Here is a 19,487-nt window from a genome sequence, read left to right on the forward strand (position 1 = left end):
GCTGCTCCCCACCGCTTCCATTTCGCGTTCCCCACTGGCCTTGACGCAAGTGGTCACTCCTGAGTGTGGGTCTCACTTGCCAAAGAAAATAGCTTCGCCCTGGACATCCCCTCCTGGGTCTCCCATGCAAAGTCTAAACCCTGTCTAGTTATTGCAAACAGCATGTATTGTCTCATGTGGGATTTCAAACCAGCACCAGCGAGGAGATGGGAGGCCCGAGGGAGGGGGGTGGCCCCTGAGCCTTCTCGGGACCCTTTCAGCAAAGTGGCTGGCTGGTGTCCTGAGAAGGGGGGTATGGCTGATTTAATTAATGAGCTCATTCAAAGTCTACACTCAGCTGCTTCCAATGGGCTTGAGGCAGCTTTCCGCTCTCAGTGTGAAAATCAACTGTCCTAGGGGCGCCTGGGTGGCACAGTCGGTTAAGCGTCCGACTTCAGCCAGGTCACGATCTCGCGGTCCGTGAGTTCGAGCCCCGCGTCGGGCTCTGGGCTGATGGCTCAGAGCCTGGAGCCTGTTTCCGATTCTGTGTCTCCCTCTCTCTCTGCCCCTCCCCCGTTCATGCTCTGTCTCTCTCTGTCCCAAAAATAAATAAACGTTGAAAAAAAAAAAAATCAACTGTCCCAACGTGAATGACAAAGAACACCCTTTAGGAGGAATGTAGAAATGTTAAGGCTTATTCAGAGCGTGACTGGGAGTTTTAATTTAACAGTGACTTGTTAGATGCGTGACCTTAGGCAAGGTACTCAACCTCTCTATGCCTCAGTTTCCCCAAATGTAAAATGAGGCGACTGGTGGGGCGCCTGGGTGGTTCAAGTCAGTTAAGTGTCCAACTCTTGATTCCAGCTCAGGTCATGATCTCAGGGTCGTGAGACGAGCCTGCTTGGGACTGTCTCCCTCCCTCTCTCTCTGCCCCTCCCCCACTCGTTCGCTTGTGCAAAAGCTCTCTCTGTCTCTGTCTCTCTTTCTCTAGATACACTTAAAAAAATGAGGCAACTGTAGCATCCATTTCGCAGGGCACACAGTTAGGGCTATACAAGTATTGATAAATAAATACGACTTTAAAATAAATGCAAGATGGTGATTTCCAGTGGTCAAATCACAGTTATTTTATGTGCTAAGTAAATACTGAGGTCCTTCGTACCTCTCTGTCCCCAGTTCACTGCCTCTGCCTTAGCTCAGCCACCTGGTCTGTCTTCCATGGGCTGATACCAAGTAGCTCCTCCTAATTGAGTTCTCCACCTCCAGCTTTTCCATCCTCTGCCCTCCTGTCTCCCCAGCCCCGACGTAAGCCTGAAAATGGGCTCTAACCACTTTCGCTTCAAACTCTTAAGTGGCTGACCTACAGGATGGAGTCTGTGCCTTGCCTATAGAAATCTTTTTCTAGTTAAAACAAAACTGTGTGATTGTTTGAATCCCTGATTACAATGAAGTATAGCCAACAAGTCTAGTTTCCATCGATTTTCAGAATTCACCTTCCTTCCTTTATTCCTCTTTTACAGCTTGTCTACCCAAGCCTACAGTCAGCCCTCTGATCTCCTCCTTACCATGTCCCCTGGGGCTCACTTCAGATCAGGGGTCAGTCTAGGGGCACTGGTGGCTTAGTGGGTTAAGCATCTGACTCTTGCCTTGCAGCTCAGGTCGTGATCTCATGGTTTGTGAGTTCGAGGCCACATCAGGCTGTGCGCTGACAGCATAGAGCTATACAGCTTACTTGGGATTCTCTCTCTCTCTGCCCCTTCCTCACTCTCTCTCTCTCCCTCTCAAAAAGAAAAAAAAAAAAAAGATTAAAGAAGAGGAGTCAGTCTTTTTTAATCCTTGAATATGGGCTCCAACCAGACCTCGTCAGGTTTGTGACTCCTATTCATACTTGGGTGTGGTTTTAAGTCACGGGGTTACCGCTCTCCTGCCTTATTCACATTTTGTCAGCCTCCCAGCTCTCGTTCTAAAATGGGGGAGCCTTTGCCCTCGGTTGGGGTCTTTCAGGCAAAGTGAACTGGAGAGGAGTCATTTAGGGGGACGGAGAGGGACACCCTTCAACTGGAGAGGACTCACTTAGGGCGACAGGGGGGACACCCTTCCCGGCGCTCTCCTTAGGAGGCATATCCTGTTCACAGGGGTATCCACCCTTGGAGTTGGACTTTGTGGAGCAGTTTTGAGATTGGTAGCCCTCTGGGGTTGAAAAGAGGCTCTGGATTGATGCGGCTCCGCTGGACATCTGCCTCCTCAAAGCTAACGCCGTGCTTTTTCTAGTTCCAACACGGACCCACCCCGGCCCATCATCAGCTTCGGAAGTAAGCAGCTCATTACTTTTCAGGAGTCAAGGTCTCCTCCAGGAATTCCTCAATCTTATTGACGTCCGTCTTCACGTCCCCGTTGAAAGTCAGGAAGGGCGGATGCGTGCCAGGGGCCAGGTTGTGCAGGTCGGCTGGCTTTCTGCAGAGAGATCGAGATTCAGGAGGTGGCTTACATCAGGGCGCCTCACCTTCGGGGCAACCTGCGACTTGTCAATGACACTCCCTGGGCCGTCCAGCCTTTCTGTGGGCAGAACAGACGTGTGGTGGGGGGGTGTAGGGCAAGGGAGGGTGGAGACAGCTCTGAAGGGATGTGGTGTGACAGCGAGTCTGTCCGGTGGAAGTCACGAGAGTAAGTCAAGATGAAGGAACTGAGTCCTACCGAAAAATCAGCAAGGAATGGCAGGTGGCCGTCCAAATGAGCGCCAAGATGTTAACACCCAGGGCAGAGGCTGGGCTTTGCTTTCAAAAGTTCCTTCACCCCTCAGCTTAACAAAAATGCACTGTACAGAATCCCAAGCTTTAGCATTTTAAAAATTAATGAATCCAATCACACTTTTATGCTAAGAAAGATCTTCTGCACCGTTAAGGGTATGGGCCACAGGAGAGAAAGTGGCCTTGGGCTGGCCCGGGGGCCCTGATGGTGCCAAGGGCGTGTTTCCATGCTTCCACCAGCTGGCGGAAATGCAAGTGAGGGAGGAGGACCAGTCGATGCAGGGGGTGGTGGGTGGGGTGGGCATGAGGCAAGGAAACAGTAAGGGAGGGGAGGGACAACAAAAGACACTTCCCTGCTCAGGGCTGAACATCCGAGTCACCCCAAATGTTCCCGCAGAGCACACAACACTTGTGGGAGTCGGGAGTGGAAAACACGAGAGGGAAGAACAGAAGAAAAGTACACAAGGGCGAAGAGGAGTCTGTAATGAAACAAATTCCTGGCGGGCATAATCAGTTTGGGAGGGGACGGGAAGAATTTCAATTAGGGTGCTACTCCCATATCATTGCCCAAACACACATCCTCTCCAGCTGCATTGTGTGACACTTGGAACTCCTTAAGGCGGCTGCGACCAGAAGTATTTTTAAAATCTCATCTACTTGGTCCCTTTGTTTACTTGGTGCGTGTCCCTCATCTGGACAATGAGAGGACATTCTTTACCTGCTCCTCCTGTTCTCCAGAGCTGACACAGGCAGAAAATGCTTGGGTTCCTCAGTTGGGAGGGGAAATCTATACCCATTGTATTTGTCAGCCACTACCTCTCTGTGGCTTAAGGATACAGAAACTGGGGAGCCTGGGTGGCTCAGGGGGTTGAGCGTCCAACCTTGGCTCAGGTCATGATCTTGCGGTTTGTGAGTTCGAGCCCCGCGTCGGACTCTGTGCTGACAGCTCGGAGCCTGGAGCCTGCTTCGGATTCTGTGTCTCCCTCTCTCTCTGCCCGTCCCCTGCTCACGCTCTGTCTCTCTCTCTCTCTCTCTCTCAAAAATAAATAAACATTAAAAAAAAATTTTTAAAGACACAGAAATTATTTTTTTTTTCCTGTGACTCGAGAGAACAATGGCCTCTGGAGTCTGGCATCGCTGAGGAGTCCTGCCTATAGCTGTCACTGTTCAGGTGGACTTGGCCAGTGACCTGCTGGTCAGTTACGGTCCTCTGTCCTTGTTGACCCTCTTCAGCATTTATGGATGACACTCGACATTAGCATTTAATTCCATGTCACCAAGTCTAATTTATGGCCTATTTAATATAGATCAGCCCTCTTTTTCTGACTGCATCATCAGTTCCACAAGGGAAGGAATGATGCTAAGAACAGTCTGTGGGTGTTGCTCCTGATACGAGCCAGGCACAATAGTGGATGTAAATGCTTTCCATGGCCTGCCTCACTACATCCTCACAGTTACCCTATACAAGGCAGTGCTCTTATCCCTATTGTACAGATGAGGAAACGGAAGCTCAGAGAAATGAAGGGCCTTGTTCAAGGTCACTCAGCCGATAACTGGTGGTGCCAGGACAAGAAATTCATATTCACCATATCATACATTTAAAAGGTCCTTAACTCTTTGCTATATACATGTTTTCTTTCTTTGTCTCTTGTTTCTTTCCTTTTTTTTTTTTTTTTTTTTTTTTGCTTTTTTTTTTTTTTTTTTGCAGTAAGAAAGTTTCTGTATCTTTTGGACTGGAGTTCTGATATTGCCTGGCCTACCTCAGTGGGTGTTGGCAGGGTCAGATAACAGATATGAGACAGCAATATAAGCATCTGAGGAATGCTTGAGGTGGCTTCCTTTCCCATTCTGATCCCCAGCCAAACCTGCAAGTGCACTTTCGCAGATGATAATCCGGGGGAGGGGGGGCTGAACACCAGTCTGTCCATTCAGGAAGGCGGGAGAGCCTCCAGGAGGCCGAGGAAACATGCTAGCCAGGGACTGGAGGCCAGAGGGGACGGGGCAAAAGGCAGTCCAACCTGACAGAGATGGAGAGGCCACCGAGAGAAACAACGTTGGGAGGGGCCGAAGATTAGACAGAGAGCTGCAGCTACATTTATTCCACAGATGATGGGAAGGATCAGAAGGTTTTCTGAGTGGGGGAGCCACATGATTAAAGAACTATTTGGGGAAGAATAAGATTCGGATAATATACAGGATGGATCAGAAAAAAAGAGAACCCGGAAGGGAGAAGTCCAGTTGGAAGAACAAAGAAACAGTCGGGCTGGCAGTGGTGGGACCTGAACCACTGCTTTGGGCTTTGGGAGCAGATGAGAAGGCTCCAAGGTGAGCAACAGCACAGAGGGACAATGCCTTGCCTTTGGCAACTGATTGACAATGGAGGTGGCAAAAGAAGGGAGCTGGAAACTCTCCAGTGCTTAGACAACGGAAGAACCCAGGAATTCAGGAGGGGAGCCCAACTCAAAGGAGGAACGACAGATAACAATTTTTGACACATAGATTTTATTTATTTATTTATCTTTTACTATTCGTTTATTTTTGAGAGAAAGAGAGAGTGCTTGAGCAGGGGAGGGCCTGAGACAGGGGGAGAGAGAGAGAGAGAGAGAGAGAGAGAGAGAGAATATGAAGCAGGCTCCACGCTGTCAGCACACAGCCTGACATGGGGCTCGATCTCACAAACCTGAGCCGAAGTCGGATGCTTAAGCGACTAAGCCGCCCAGGCGCCCCTCAATTTTAAAGTGATAATAGAAAATGCAAATGGAAATATCTCTAGATATTTCTAGATGGTAGGGTTCTGGGTATAGAATAATTTACACAAAGGCAACATGGAGAATATGTTAAACTGGCCAGGGAAGAAGGTAGAGGTGGATGATAAACGCTCAGAGAGTGAGCCTTGAGCTCACTGATAGGACAGGCGGAAGACAGGAAACAGGATGTAAGACTGAAATGCGTGTGGCTCCAGATAGTGAATGATGCCTGGTATTTTTAACAGCCATTAAAACTGCACGAGTGACTCTCCGTCCCACCCTATGGTCCAGAAGGCTCACACTAAGGAATTCTAAAACTGGGGACAAAGCGGAGGAAATGGTCAGATCCCAACACCCCCTGGAAATTCAGCCTCTTACACCTGAAGTCCCGCTAGGGTCCCCCAGGATGGGGCACTAACACTACTGGAGTGGTTGACTCCTGGATTTTTAGATATGCGTGCCCATCTCTGTGCCACTCACAGTTGCACATCCAATATCCATTCCTTCCTTCTTGCTACTCAAATCTTGTTAATTTGGGCAGAGAAATGTGCAGTCCCGGGTGTCTCTCCTGTAAGTGGGGGAGGGTCCTGAGACACGGTCTGGCCAATGAGGTGTGAGCAGGAGGCTGCTGGGAGCCATGGGCAAGCTGTGCCCCCCCCCCCCCTTAAGAGAAAGATCTCTTGTCCTGCAGCCAAAGGTACCCCTCATTAATACAGCATTTTTTACCTTTTCAGATCCACGGTGGTGACGTTGAACACAACTCCTTTCAGCCACAGGATCATAAAGAGACGCTGAGAGAAGGGACAGTTGCCGATGCTTTCCCCATCGATTCCGGCCTAGAAAGAAGAGAACCAGAGTCTTGAATCGGCATGTACATGTTAGCAAGAAGGAATATACAGAGGACTTACTAAAGCCCTGACCAGTCTAACTTCAAAGGGCAGTTGCCCTATCTTACTGTTGTCTTCCTAATATCTTTGCAGGGCAATGCCTGGCACGCGGTAAGGACTCAATCAATACGGACTGAACTGAATTTGAGTTCCCAGTATGGCAAGTATGTACTCATAAATTTCTGAAACCATAGAACCATCTCAGGGTAAAGGGAGACCTTCAACATCACATAGTCTAATATAAATGATGTTAGACCACCAACTTCTATCCCCCCAAGTCATCATCTAGTTCGTGTTTGAATATCTCCACTCACCAACAATTTATATCTCTCAAAGCAGTCCATTCTGAGGGTACTTCTAACAATTAGAAATACTTTTCTTTGGCTATACCAAACCCAACTATGTTCCTCCCTGGTTTACTCTGTTCTATCCTTTGGTCGTTGCTCCATGGTTATGTCATGAGTACAAATACCTCAGACTTCAACCCATCTCTTTATATCCAGACAGCAGACTCAAGATTTTAATCAATAGCCCCTTTAGTACTGGTTCTTTACCTCAGTGTCAAGAAGCCATTCGTTTGTTAAACTATTCTTTTACTCAATAACTGTATATTGGCTCTCGATTATGTGCAAGGCACTGGAGAAAATTACACAGGAGATTAAAAAATGCATTTGGTCAAGGAGCTTATGGCCTTCTGTGGAGTTGGCTGGTGGATAAGGCAGGAACACATATACAGTAAAACCTTGGATGGCAAGTAACCTGTTCTGAGAGTATGTTCTGCAAGACGAGCAAACATTTCTAATACATTTTAACTTGATAAATGAGTGACGTCTTGCCATACGAGTAGTACGTGATGCTGAACGTCACATGATCACAACTGAGCCCATGGTTCTCTCTGTCTCTTCCTCTCGTTGCAGGATTGTGGGTGATCGGCTCCTATGCCGGATGCTCAGTCTCAGGCCAGCGTGTGGCAGAAAATCAGTGATGTTTCAGAACGTTGGAAGATGCCCCCAACTGGCACTAGTGTATGTTTTGTCACTTCAAAGCACCTATGCACGGTTCTTTGCGTTTCTACACAAGAGGAAGCTCAGGAATGTTTTGCTTCATTGTAGGTCAGGCTGCCTGCGGATATAGCCCCTTTCCTCTGCTGCCTGATTGCCAGTTACATTAAATACAGTATATGACAAGTGTTTATTAATACTGTATTGTAGTCTACATCCAAGTGAGCGTATACAATGGCCCCCATGCAGAAGAAGATTCCATTGAGCCAATAGATAGCAGTGATTCCATTAGTGATAGTGAAAGACGTCCTACACAGTAACCCTCCTCTCTCTTATCTCCCTCACACCGGCCAGGAAGGTTTTCAAAGGAAAGCGCAGGTCAATTTGTTTATTTTTCTTTATATTTGGTATTTTCTTTATTATTTTGTATTATATTACAGTATCGTAATCGTTTTTATTTTTTTTATTTTATTATTTTTTTTTAATTTTTTTTTTTCAACATTTATTTATTTTTGGGACAGAGAGAGACAGAGCATGAACGGGGGAGGGGCAGAGAGAGAGGGAGACACTGAATCGGAAACAGGCTCCAGGCTCTGAGCCACCAGCCCAGAGCCTGACGCGGGGCTCGAACTCACGGACCGCGAGATCGTGACCTGGCTGAAGTCGGACGCTTAACCGACTGTGCCACCCAGGCGCCCCCGTAATCGTTTTTATACGAATATTTTTGGGTTGTGGAACCAATCATCTGAGTTTCCATTATTTCTTATGGGGAAATTTGCTTTGATACACAAGGGTGTTTCTGGAACGAATTAGGCGCGCAAACCAAGGTTTTACTGTATAATGATAATAACAGCATTACTGAGTGTTTGCATAATTCTGCTCACTAGATCTCCCTTTCTCAGTACCTTCCTCAAAATAGCATGGCTTTTTTGTTTTTGTTTTTTAATCAACTGAAAGGCAAGTTTCGCTTTATTTCTGAGCGGGCTACAGAGACGTGAATTTTATAAGGAATTCATTTTCAGCACCTCCATGAACAAACAAAAAGGTCGGAGAACCGATCCCTGTGTGATTCGTTTCCACCGAGTGGTTTATGGGCCCCTGACATGGTGCCTAGAGGGGGAATCACCCACTCACTCCAGTTTGCTAGCAGCCGCCTTGGAAACCACGGCCCCAAGAGGTGGCTGGAGTGCCTTCCTCCAAGGACAGGGAGGGCCAGGGGAGTGAAGGCCCCCGGGCTTCCCGGCAAAGCTGCAAACAATCCAAAGGTCCCGGGATGGGGGCTTATTAAGACTTTTTTCTAAGGGAGGGAGAAAAAAAAAATGCACTCCCAAAATGCAACGCGAATTTTCCCCTTTGAGGTCTGTTCAGCTGTGGCATTTGGGTGGGGAGGGGGTGACGCCGTCTTTCATACATGAGAGCCTAATTGTGTGCTTATTTCTGCCTCGCAAACTGCTCCCAGCAGAGGCTCAGGTTTATCGCGGAAAACTGGCGCCTTTGACGGTGTTGGTTGTAGGTAATTGCTATGAAATTACAGTTATTTTACCTCTCTCTTAACGACACCAAAAGCCCCATCCCTATTCAGTTCTCACTTTTCCTTGGTGCTGGAAACGGACCCACTCCCGAGCAGCTGAGACACCATGGGCTCCGTTATTCAAAAATCTGAAAGGTGGGAGGGCACAGCGTGGGCGCCACACCTACCCACAGAGCTAAAGTTACCGATAAAGCCACACTCCGACAGGCAACGGTGAATTTAATAACAGCTTGGTTTGCTAACTTGCGTTTATGATGTCAGCCCCCTAAGACCTTCCCAGGAAGCACTCACTCAACGGGTACCTGGTTCCTGGTCCTTTAAGACATCCTGACAAAGGAACTGTTCCCCAGGGCCGGTTACACTATAAGTGACAAGAATTAAAAAACAAAACCAAAAGTCATATCCATATACTGTCACCTGTTTTAGCTCTGGTGGGAGTGGGGAGGGGCAATGACAGGGAATTGAAGGAGGAACCAGTAAAATATTGGAATTCCTATTGGCTGGACAGAAAACTCATGTAATGGTAACAACTGATGTCTGCGTTGTCGGGCACTATTCGAAATGCTTCACATATAATATGAATTCACTTATTTCTCATGAGAAGCCTATGTAGTGGGATATTATCACCCTTTTGCAAGATGTGGAAACTGAGGCACAGAGAGAGGAAATAACTGGCCTAAGGATCCCTGGATTGAACCCAGGCCATCTGGCTCCAGATGCAGGGCTCCTGCCGCCACGCCTGTGGTCCAATCTGAAGACCCAGACAAGGTTAACAGGGTGGCCCCAGGTCACAGGGCTGCAGGTGACAGTGCTCAGGCTGTACGCACGCACCCCACCCTTCAGTCCGCGTGCACGCAGCTGTGCTGGAGGGTGCACAGGGTCCTGGCCTTCGCAGATCCCCCCATTTTCTCTATTGTCCTAAACTATGATACTAGGCCCGGTAAATGAAAACTGCCAAAGAAGCAATAAACACAACATGGGAGGATTCTCAGCTTCCTCTTTCGTTTTCTTTTTTTTCCTCTCTTTTCTTCTCCTTTCTTGTGGGAAGAACACCGAACACGAGATCTAGCCCCTAAGACATCCAGTGGACAATACATTACTGTGGACTACAGGCACGGCGTTGCACAGCAGAGTTCCAGAGCTCATTGATCTTGCTCACCTGAAACTTTATTCCCGTTGAATAGCACCTCCTTGTCTCCCTCTCCCCCACCCTGGGCCCTGACAACCGCAGCTCCTCGCTTTGATTCTATGATGTTTACCATTTTCGTGACCTCACAGGAATGAAATCATGCAGTAGGTGTCTTTCTGTGATTGACTTAACTCTCTTAGCCTTATGTCCTTGAGATTCCTCCCTGGTGTCAAGTTTTCTGAACTTCCTTCTATTTCAAGGCCTCTTAAAATAGACTTCACAGTTTCTTTAGGCATTCATCTGTCCTTGGGCATTTAGACTCTTTCCACCTCTTGCGTGTTGTGAACAGTGCTGCCCTGAAGACAAAGGTGTTCTACTGTCTCTTCAAGATCCCGGTTTCAATTCTTCTGGATAAATATCCAGAAGGGAGACTGCTGGATCATAGGCAGTTCTATTTTTAGTTTTTGGAGGAACCCCATACTGGTTTCCACTGTGGCTTCTCCAAATGCACTCCCACCAACAGCACGCTTATGTCCCGATTTCTCCGCATCTTCCACAATGCTGGTTGGGTCAGTGGCTTTTTTTGATGGTAGCCATCCTGACTGATGTGAGGGGATATCTCGCTGTGAGTTTAATTTGCATTTCCCTGATGATGAGTGACACTGAGATTTTTTCATATACCGGTTGGCTATCTGGATCTCCTTTGGAGAAATGTCTACGCAAGTTCTTAACCCGTGTTTCAATCTGGGTATTCGTCTTTGTTGTTGTTATTGTTGTTGTTTCTGTTTTCCTACTGAGTTGTTCAGCTTCTCCCTTTCCTCTTTGGCAGCTCACCAGTTATGCGGCCCAGATAAACCGTGGTTAAACTCATGGGTTCAATGAAGGCAACTTGTGGCAACCACTCAAAACACAAACAGGGAACAGCCAGGTGAAACTCAATGGGACTCCAGGCCCTGAAAAGTGTGAGGGAAAATGTGATGGATGGCCCAAAGAGGCTCTGAACAATGAGGGCAGAAGGCAGGCACAAAAGCAGTGTAGTAAGTTAAATAATGCCCCCCCCACACACACACTGAATCTGTGTCCTTCCAAAACCTGTAAGTGTGACCTTATTTGGAGATAGGGTCTCTACAAGAGGAAATTAAGCTAAGATGAGGTCCTATTGGATTAGGGCGGGCTCTAAATCTGACTTATGTCCTTATAAGAAGAGAACAATTTGGCCACAAGATATGCAAGGGAAGACTTCATGTGGAGACAGAGGTAGAAATTGGAGTCCCTCATCTACAAGCCAAGGAACAACCAAAGATTGCCAGAAACACCAGAAGCTAGAAGAGATGAGGAAGAGAATCCTTCCCTAGAGCCTTTGGAGAGCATGTGACCTTGCTGACATCTCGATTTCAAACCTCTAGCCTCCAGAAGAATTTCTGTGTGTGAAAAGCCACCCAGTTTACGGTAATTTGTTATGAAATCCTAGGAAACCAGTGCAAGCCAGAGAGTGTCAGGAGAACAGGGTACCACTGACGGCAATCTTCCCAAGTTCACAATTCTGCTTTGAATTTTTTTTAAATGTATCATTGATTTTTGAGAGAGACAGAGAGAGAGGGAGACACAGAATCCGGAGCAGGCTCCAGGTTCTGAGCTGTCAGCACAGAGGCCTACACGGGGCTCGAATTCACAAACTGTGAGATCATGACCTGAGCCTAAGTCGGACACCTAACCGACTGAGCCACCCAGGCACCCCTCACAATTCTGCTTTGCCACGAGCCTAGTGCACATGCACAAAATCACCAGCCAACTATGACCCCAAAGTACTTCCTATTTCCTATAGTGAATGTATTTACTATAAGTTACACTCTACTATATTATATGCTATATATAATAGAACTTACATAATATATAATATCGCATAAGATAATAACCGTATAATGTAATTATGTAGGTTGTATGAATATACATTATGTTATGTGCCAGGTAAGTCATATTATATACTATGAGATATTGCCTTTCATATAGTCTCTCCCTGTAAATGGTGAGCTTGGGTCCTCCCAAAACATGGGCCATGTTTTATTTACTTTGTCCTCAGCAACAAGAAGTGGCTGCATGTTGAGGGGAGGGTGGTACTACTCCCTTTTTTTGGCTTGAGTAGCTCAAAATTCTGATGTTGGAACTCTGAAGAGTGTCCTGAGGAAGAAGTTTGGGCTGTATGACACACTATAGCAGGAGATAATTGTTTTAAACCCATCTCTGCCTCTAATTTGCTGTGACCTTGAATAATGCAGCCACCTTCCTCTCCGCCTTCACCGTCGCACTCACAAATTCCTATAGTTTTATAAATTTAAGTGACTAGTGGAGATTTATTGAAGATAGCAATTCTCAAACATTGTGGTCTCAGAACTCTTTTTAAAATAATTTTTTAAACACTTCTATATTTTTGAGAGAGACAGAGGGTGAGTGGGGGAGGGGCAGAGAGAGAGGGAGACACAGAATCCGAAGCAAGCTCCAGGTTCCGAACTGTCATCGCAGAGCCCCACACAGGGCTTGAACTCATGAGTCTTGAGACCATGACCTGAGCCGAAGTTGAATGCTTAACCAACTGAGCCACCCAGGTGCCCCAATGATCTCAGAACTCTTAGATGCTTTTAAAGATTGTTGAGAATCCCAAAGAGCTTTTGTATTTACTGTATTATAAACGAAAGCTAAAAAATATTTTAAATACTTATTGATTTAAACATAACAGTAATAATAAGAAACATACTGTATGTTAAGATAAATAACATATTTTAATATAAAGGAAGTATTTTTTAAGAAAAGAAATTGAGTGAGAAGAGCAGCATTGTTTTATATTTTTGCAAAATCTTTCATGCCTGACTTAATAGAAGCTGGCTTCTGCAATCTTTTGTTTTTGGTTGGAGTATAAAACGAAAATCTGGCCTCCCTCAGATATGTAGTTGGAGACAGGAGGAGTAATCTAATAGCTTTTTCAGATAATTGTGGGCATTTTTCTTTAATGCCATACCGAAACTCGAGTGATAGTTTCTTAAAACCGAGTTGATAGGTGGAATTTGAAACCCTATCAATGAAGTTCTTCTGTTCCACTAAACCCCATTCATCTGTCTCGCACTATGAATGGATCTTTCACCCATGAATGATTTTTTAACATCACAAATTCGTCATTTGGAAAACAGCATTTCACCGAGTTATGCAGATCTTCCAAATGCTGATACGTTTCATCACACAATGTCAAAATATTTCATTCAGTAATATCACCACTGAGCTCATCGGAGAAGTTTAAGAGAAGTGGTCAAGTGCGTGGTAGCAGGTTATCGGTTTTCCAGTAGTCTACTGTTCTCTCGAAAGCTTGTGTTTTATCACTGGCAAGAAATACTGTCAGTTGTTATCCTCGAAATGACAGGCTCGTTTCATTGATTTTCCAGAGAACGTCTGGAAAACACCAAGCCTGAGGAGCCAGTTTGTCCGCCACTTGCTCTTTCGAGTAAAATCTCTGTTCCGTGAGAGAAGCGGCTGGTTCGGTTCACAACTCAATCACGAAAGTGCTATTCCTTAGAGGACCGTTGTGCTTCGGAACGCAGCCCAGCAGCTTTATGTGCATTTCCCATTTCATCAGCCAGAACGTTTAAAAGACATGTACCCAAGGGTTGAGACTTTATTACGTTATATACTTTTTACTGCTTCATCAAGGACATTCATAAATGAGACTCTTTTTTTTTCTGCACCCAAGTGACTCCTAACACTGTTTGTACCCCTGCCTTGATTTTTGCTCAAGCACTAGTAGCTTTTACTCATGAAATTTCAACTTCAGGGAGAAATTCTGTTGCTTTGAAAATAGTTGTGACCTCCCAGAATCCCCAAAAGAGCCTCAACGACCCCAAGAGGCCACCAACAACGTTTGAGAATTGCTGATTTAAGACCCCCCCCCCCCCCCCACGGACAGACCAGGTACATAGAGCTTTGTCTCCAGACAAAGAAGCAGCTGGTAATTGTCCAAAAGTCATGTGAGGGCACCAAGGTCTAAAAGAGGGAATGATTTTTCAGAGAGGTTCCAAGAAGGAGTGGCAGGAAATGGATAAATGACATTTAAGCTTGACAGACCCTGTATCATTGATCAGTTTATTGTCTCTCAGCTCCGAATGCGCCCCGTAGGAAATGGACTCACTGAGCCTCTCACAGAGATGTGAGGCTTACATAGCCAGAAGTCTTCCTACCCCCGCTAATGCCTGGTTCCCACTGACGCCTGTGACACCACTGCTGACCACATGCTGCCACTCGAGCTCTGGACAGTGGCCGGTTGCTTCCCCAAGCAACTCCAGACCGGTTCTGGCCTGGCCAAACCAGTGAGCTTCTATGCATTTTGCTGGGCTGACTGTAACTCCTCCACTGAGATTTGAACCCCTTCCTTGGCTATTCTCCTTCAGCTCCAGAATTCTCATGTATGTTATGCTTACTCTCTTATCACGGTTAATACTTTCTGTGAACCTTCCCCTGTTTCAACTACTCTGTGGTTTCTCTCTCCTGACTGGGCCCAGCCTCCTACAGATGCTTAAATGTCTGATACTTCAAAATGCAAGATTTTTAGGCTCTTTGATTCATTTAAAACCCAACAAGGTTGGGGGGCCTGGGTGACTCAGTCGATGAAGCGCCCGACTCTTGATTTCAGCTCAGGTCACGATCTCACAGTTCCTGAGACTGAGCCCCACGTCGGGTTCCACGCTGACAGCATGATGCCCACTGGGGATTCTCTCTCTCCCTCTCTCTCTCTCTCAAAATAAATAAATACACATTAAAAAAATACTTTCATTAAAAATAAAAAGTAGTATAGAAATACTAGAAGACAGAAACCTCCATTTTCTCCAGAAAGTTAACTGATGGCACATTTCAATTTCTTGTTACTTTAGCCCATAAAACCTGTCCTCAGAGACTCAAATAATCAGGCAATTTTCTCAAGTTTAGAGATAAAAAAAATTCTACAATAATAGAGCCAGAACTGATCTCAGGCATGATATGGTCTAGCTCTTTCTTCCTGGTCAGGAAACAGGTCCAGAAAGGTTAAACAACTTGCCTATGGTCGCACAGTCTGGTCCCATGACAGGATTAGGGATAATTCCTGATTTCTGATTTATAGCTTTCTGCTATGCTAGGCTGATTGTTATCTTATGGGAAAGAGTGTCAAGGTGACAAAGGCCACAGGAAGAGAACTTTCTTTGAATATAAAATGACTCATCTATAGAGCACTAAATGGATTCACATTACACGAAAGAGAAAGAATTTTTCTTTATAATGACAATATTTGGAGCTGCCCACTTTTTCCTTATTAGTGTAGGTCAGGTAGTATTCCTTATCAGGACTATTTTTTAAATACCAAATGGTGTGTAATAATTAGTAAGCCCGCTGCTAGCAGGGATGGGACTTGGTGGTTTGTGGTCCACTTGAACACAGGGAGTTCTGCCCTTGAAGAAACAACATCCCTTTTCTCAGCAGACACTTAGGGCCTCACTCCCTGGGGTCACTCGGGCATTTTTCATTCGGTAAACACAGAGGTAACAAGTACACATTTGAGGCTTCAGACACTGTCAGCATTTATGTAAAGTGGATTAGAAAGGCTGAACCAGCATTATGCAGGTAACCTGAAGAATTCCAAGTGTATGAGTCAGGATTGCCTAGATAGAGCCTACAGGATGTATGTGTGTGTGTATGTGTGTGTATGGGTGTAGATAGATAGATATATAGAGATATCAAGATAGATAGAGACAGAGACAGACAGAGATAGAGATAGAGATATTTATTTGAAGGGACTGGCTCACATGGTTGTAGAGGCTCAGTGAGTCCATAACCTCATGGAGTAGGTCATCAGATTGGAGACTCCGGGAAGAGTTGCAGGTTCAGTCCAAAGGCAGTCTGCTGGTAGAATTCCCTGTTCCTCAGAGGGGGTCAGTCTTTCTATTATGGCCTTTAACTAATTGGATGAATCCCACACACTGTAGAAAGTAATCTGTTTTACTCCAAGTCCACTAATTTAAATGTTAGTCTCATCCCAAATACACCCGCAGCACAGAAATATCTAGAATAATGTTGACACACAAAATTAACCACCACACCAGGCAACTGCAAAATTATTACCTGAGACATCAATCCAATGTCTGTCACCAACACCTTAGCTCGCCAGATGGTTTTATAAAACAACTCAATATAGCTATGTAAATATCCCCTCCCAAAGGCCCTCGTGGGTGCAATACCAGAAGGCTGCTCTGTTAAGTGTCTGACTAAGAGAGCAGGGGCCGATGGTGCCCGTGACCCTAATTGGTCTGGTCTGTTAGTGGCTTCAGGCCCAAAGACGCCTACAGCTTTTTGTGTTGCATACTGTTGCTGTGCTCGCGGCCTCTTGGGAGTGTCCTTCAGCTTTCCTTGGGCTTTATGTCAATCTGCACTGAGTCTATATACACCTTGGGGTTCTTCCACATACTCTCTGGGAAAGAGCTGCCTTTTCCAACCCAACACCAGTGCCCCTCCTCTCGGCCCCTTCTTCCCACTCTTACGTGGCTTTTTATGTCTATTTTTTCATGTCCATGCTGTTTGGATAAACGAATGGGTCTCTTTTAAACCTCTTGCCTGTCCTGCTTCCACTTCACGCCCTCTTTTAAAATGATTCTCTCTCAATCACTTTCGGGGCCTAAGCAATGCGTTTTTGTTTTGTTGTCTTTTCTTTTCTTTGTAACTTACTCCTACTTGACTTTTCTCTTATAGTTAGAACTTTTGCTTATCCCTGCTTCTTAAAACTCAAGATGGCGCGGCCTCCCTGTCACTGGGTGCCCCCCGGCCTGCTGGGCTGGCTTCACGGGCAGGCTTCCCGTGCAGGTGCAGGAGGCCCCAGGCTCAGAAGGCCTCGAACGTGGCTTAATGTGGTGCTGTTGCTGTCGGTTTTGCATTTGACCCTCCTGCTCCCTGGCTGACAACCTCCTCTTCCTGACTTTTGCCCTCTCAGCTATCAGCTCTTAGGGGTGACGCCCTCAAGAACTCCTCTACTCCCAAGAACATGATTATCCTCCCTAAGTCAGCAGTGCTCTGGCTCTCTGACCTATAAACACGCCATTTACCCTGTGAGCTTAAAAGAAAGAAAAAAAAACACACACAAGAAGCAAAAAGAAATGCAAAGAAAGAAAGAAGAAAAGAGAAAATGTTGAAAGGCTATAGGGCCCACTTGGCTCCATTCTTCTTTGTGAGCTCCACCCCCTATGCTATCTAGAATTTGCCTCCTTACCGTTGAAGTTTTCCAGTTTTTAGATACCTGAGGGGTTTTTGTAATTTTATCAGTAAAAGTCAGGTAGTATTCTTTGTTATTCATATTTTTAATACCAAATGATCTCCCTTTCTAATAAGATAGTGGATAAATCTTTCATTAGCATGAATGGGACTTGGCGATTTGTTTCATTCATTCATTCAGTTACATTTATGAAGCCCTGGGAGCCCAAAAGGTGCTCAAGAAATATAAATTTGGTGGTCTTAGTACATCGTCCAAGTTACTGTATTGGGCTTCAGGAGACAGAACGGTGCTCCTATCACAAACCTGCGCCAAGTTTTGGGGGGGCCCCCCACATCCAAACCTCTGCCTCTAAGTTAGGCTCTGTCTGATCTAATAGCCCCGGGTATAATATTTAACAACTAAATGCCATTACACTAGAGGCAAGCTTGCGTCCTTGACTTCACAGAGTTCTGTAGTACAGTAGAAAGGCCATGGTGTAGAGCCAGGCAGACGTGAGTTCAAATTCCAGCCGTGATTCCAGCAGCTGTACCTGGCAGGTTTTATTTCCCAAAGTGGCTACAGCAGTATTTCTAGTTCCAAATATTCTCCAGAGGTGGAGTTTATATTTGCCTTCTTCTTGAAATTGGCTGGGCCTTTATGGCTGCCTAGATGAATTGTACAATGTCAAATTGTATGACTTCTCGAGACCAGGTCATACAAGGTGATACAGATTGTTCCCAGCACTCCCTCTCTCCTTTGGGATGCCTGTCCTGGGAACGCTTGTCATGAGGAAGGCCAGAGCACAGGAAGAGGCTTTGTGTAGTGTTCCAGCTAAGTCCTCGGCTGACAGGTGGCACCACCCATCAGATGCACAAATGAGCGAGACTTCAGATGATTCCAGCCCCCCGGCCTTTGAGCTGTCCCAAATGACACCTAGTGAAGTAAAAGGAGTTATCCCTACCACCCCCTGGCCGAACTGCCAAGTTCACGGACAAAATTAATGTTTTGATGGTATGTTAGCCAGCAGATAACACATACACCCTTAACCTCAGGTTCTTTATCTGCAAATTGGGGGTAGAAATATTTACGTTGCAAGGTTGTTATACAACGGAGTGGTAGTACGTATAAAACCCATGATATCCGCTTTATAAATTTACAGCTATAGTCATTATGACCACAGAAGACAAACATTTAGGAAGAGCTAATTAAACATCCCAGTTTGTGAAATGCTATGCCCTGGTACAGAGTCAGGAGACCTCTCTTTGATGGCACAACAATTCAGCATTACGTTGGTGTTCAGGGTTTTGTGTGTGAAGCAATACATTCAGTAGAGAAAGAAAACACAGGAAGAACCATGATCGCTGTCCACTGGCTGGAAAAGTGTCCCTAAATGAGGACAGTCTCCCACTGACCATGAGGGAGACAGGGAAAGCGATGTATGTTTGGTTAGCTGTAGGTATGATCACAGGCACATGCATGTCTATTCTCTATAAGGTCACTGAGTTTCTCTGCAGAGCTACATTCTTCAACACAACTGTTTTCAGGTCATTCAGGTGCCAAAGACAAGAACTCAAGGGAGGTGGATGGATGAAGGTGAGGGTCAGGTTGTGGCAGATTGCTGGTGATTTTCTGTTGAAGCCCAGTGGAAGCCTGTGCGTCCTCTCGTTATCCAGGAACCTCTGCCCTAAATATTTACAGGATCATCGTGCTGTGTTCTTCAGCCTTGTCTATGCTTGAACCCCAATGCTTGAGTCGGGCAAGCCAAAAACTGGAATTCTTCCACGTTAGAAATGTACCAAAGCCCAGGAAACCAAAGAGCGATACAAATCTACAGCCTCAAATAAACAGAACTCCTTCCCACATGGGTTTAATTTGAAGAAGATGCCTTCTTGCTTAAGCCTACCCCAGAGTATACCAGTCCTAATGGAGAAAGCATGCTTTCCACTCAGTTAGGCCACTGTCAAAATTTTGCTTTCCTCCCTCGACATACTTTTATTTATTATTTCAGATGCTAGAGAAACTGCTTCCAGCTTTTGACCAAGGATCCATTTCCCCTACATTCATGAAATGAACCTGCAACTCCTATAACCTTTATACCAAACCAGGATATCCTGACATTGAGTTGGGCTTCTTCCACAACAGTTGGCGCTTGGGTTCCTGTGACAGCGACGACCGTCCCTCCGATACTATTCGTCCTGCCCTCTGCTTTGGCTG

The 19,487-nt window shown here is 45.8% G+C and overlaps 1 protein-coding gene across 2 annotated transcripts in view; it reads right to left on the bottom strand.

The window, feature by feature from the left end:
* CLIC5 (chloride intracellular channel 5) overlaps positions 1 to 19,487 on the bottom strand; it is a 164,851-nt gene that overhangs the window by 43,331 nt on the left and 102,033 nt on the right. For both annotated transcript variants that reach the window (XM_047859424.1, XM_047859425.1), the window contains exons 2-3: positions 6,200 to 6,309; positions 2,308 to 2,433 (exon numbers count right to left, since the gene is read on the bottom strand). In XM_047859424.1, the coding sequence (XP_047715380.1) occupies positions 2,308 to 2,433; positions 6,200 to 6,309 (236 nt within the window). The remainder of the gene's footprint in view (positions 1 to 2,307; positions 2,434 to 6,199; positions 6,310 to 19,487) is intronic.

Source organism: Prionailurus viverrinus, chromosome B2 (genome assembly GCF_022837055.1).
Source record: "Prionailurus viverrinus isolate Anna chromosome B2, UM_Priviv_1.0, whole genome shotgun sequence".
In the NCBI taxonomy this organism is placed as follows: domain Eukaryota; kingdom Metazoa; phylum Chordata; class Mammalia; order Carnivora; family Felidae; genus Prionailurus; species Prionailurus viverrinus.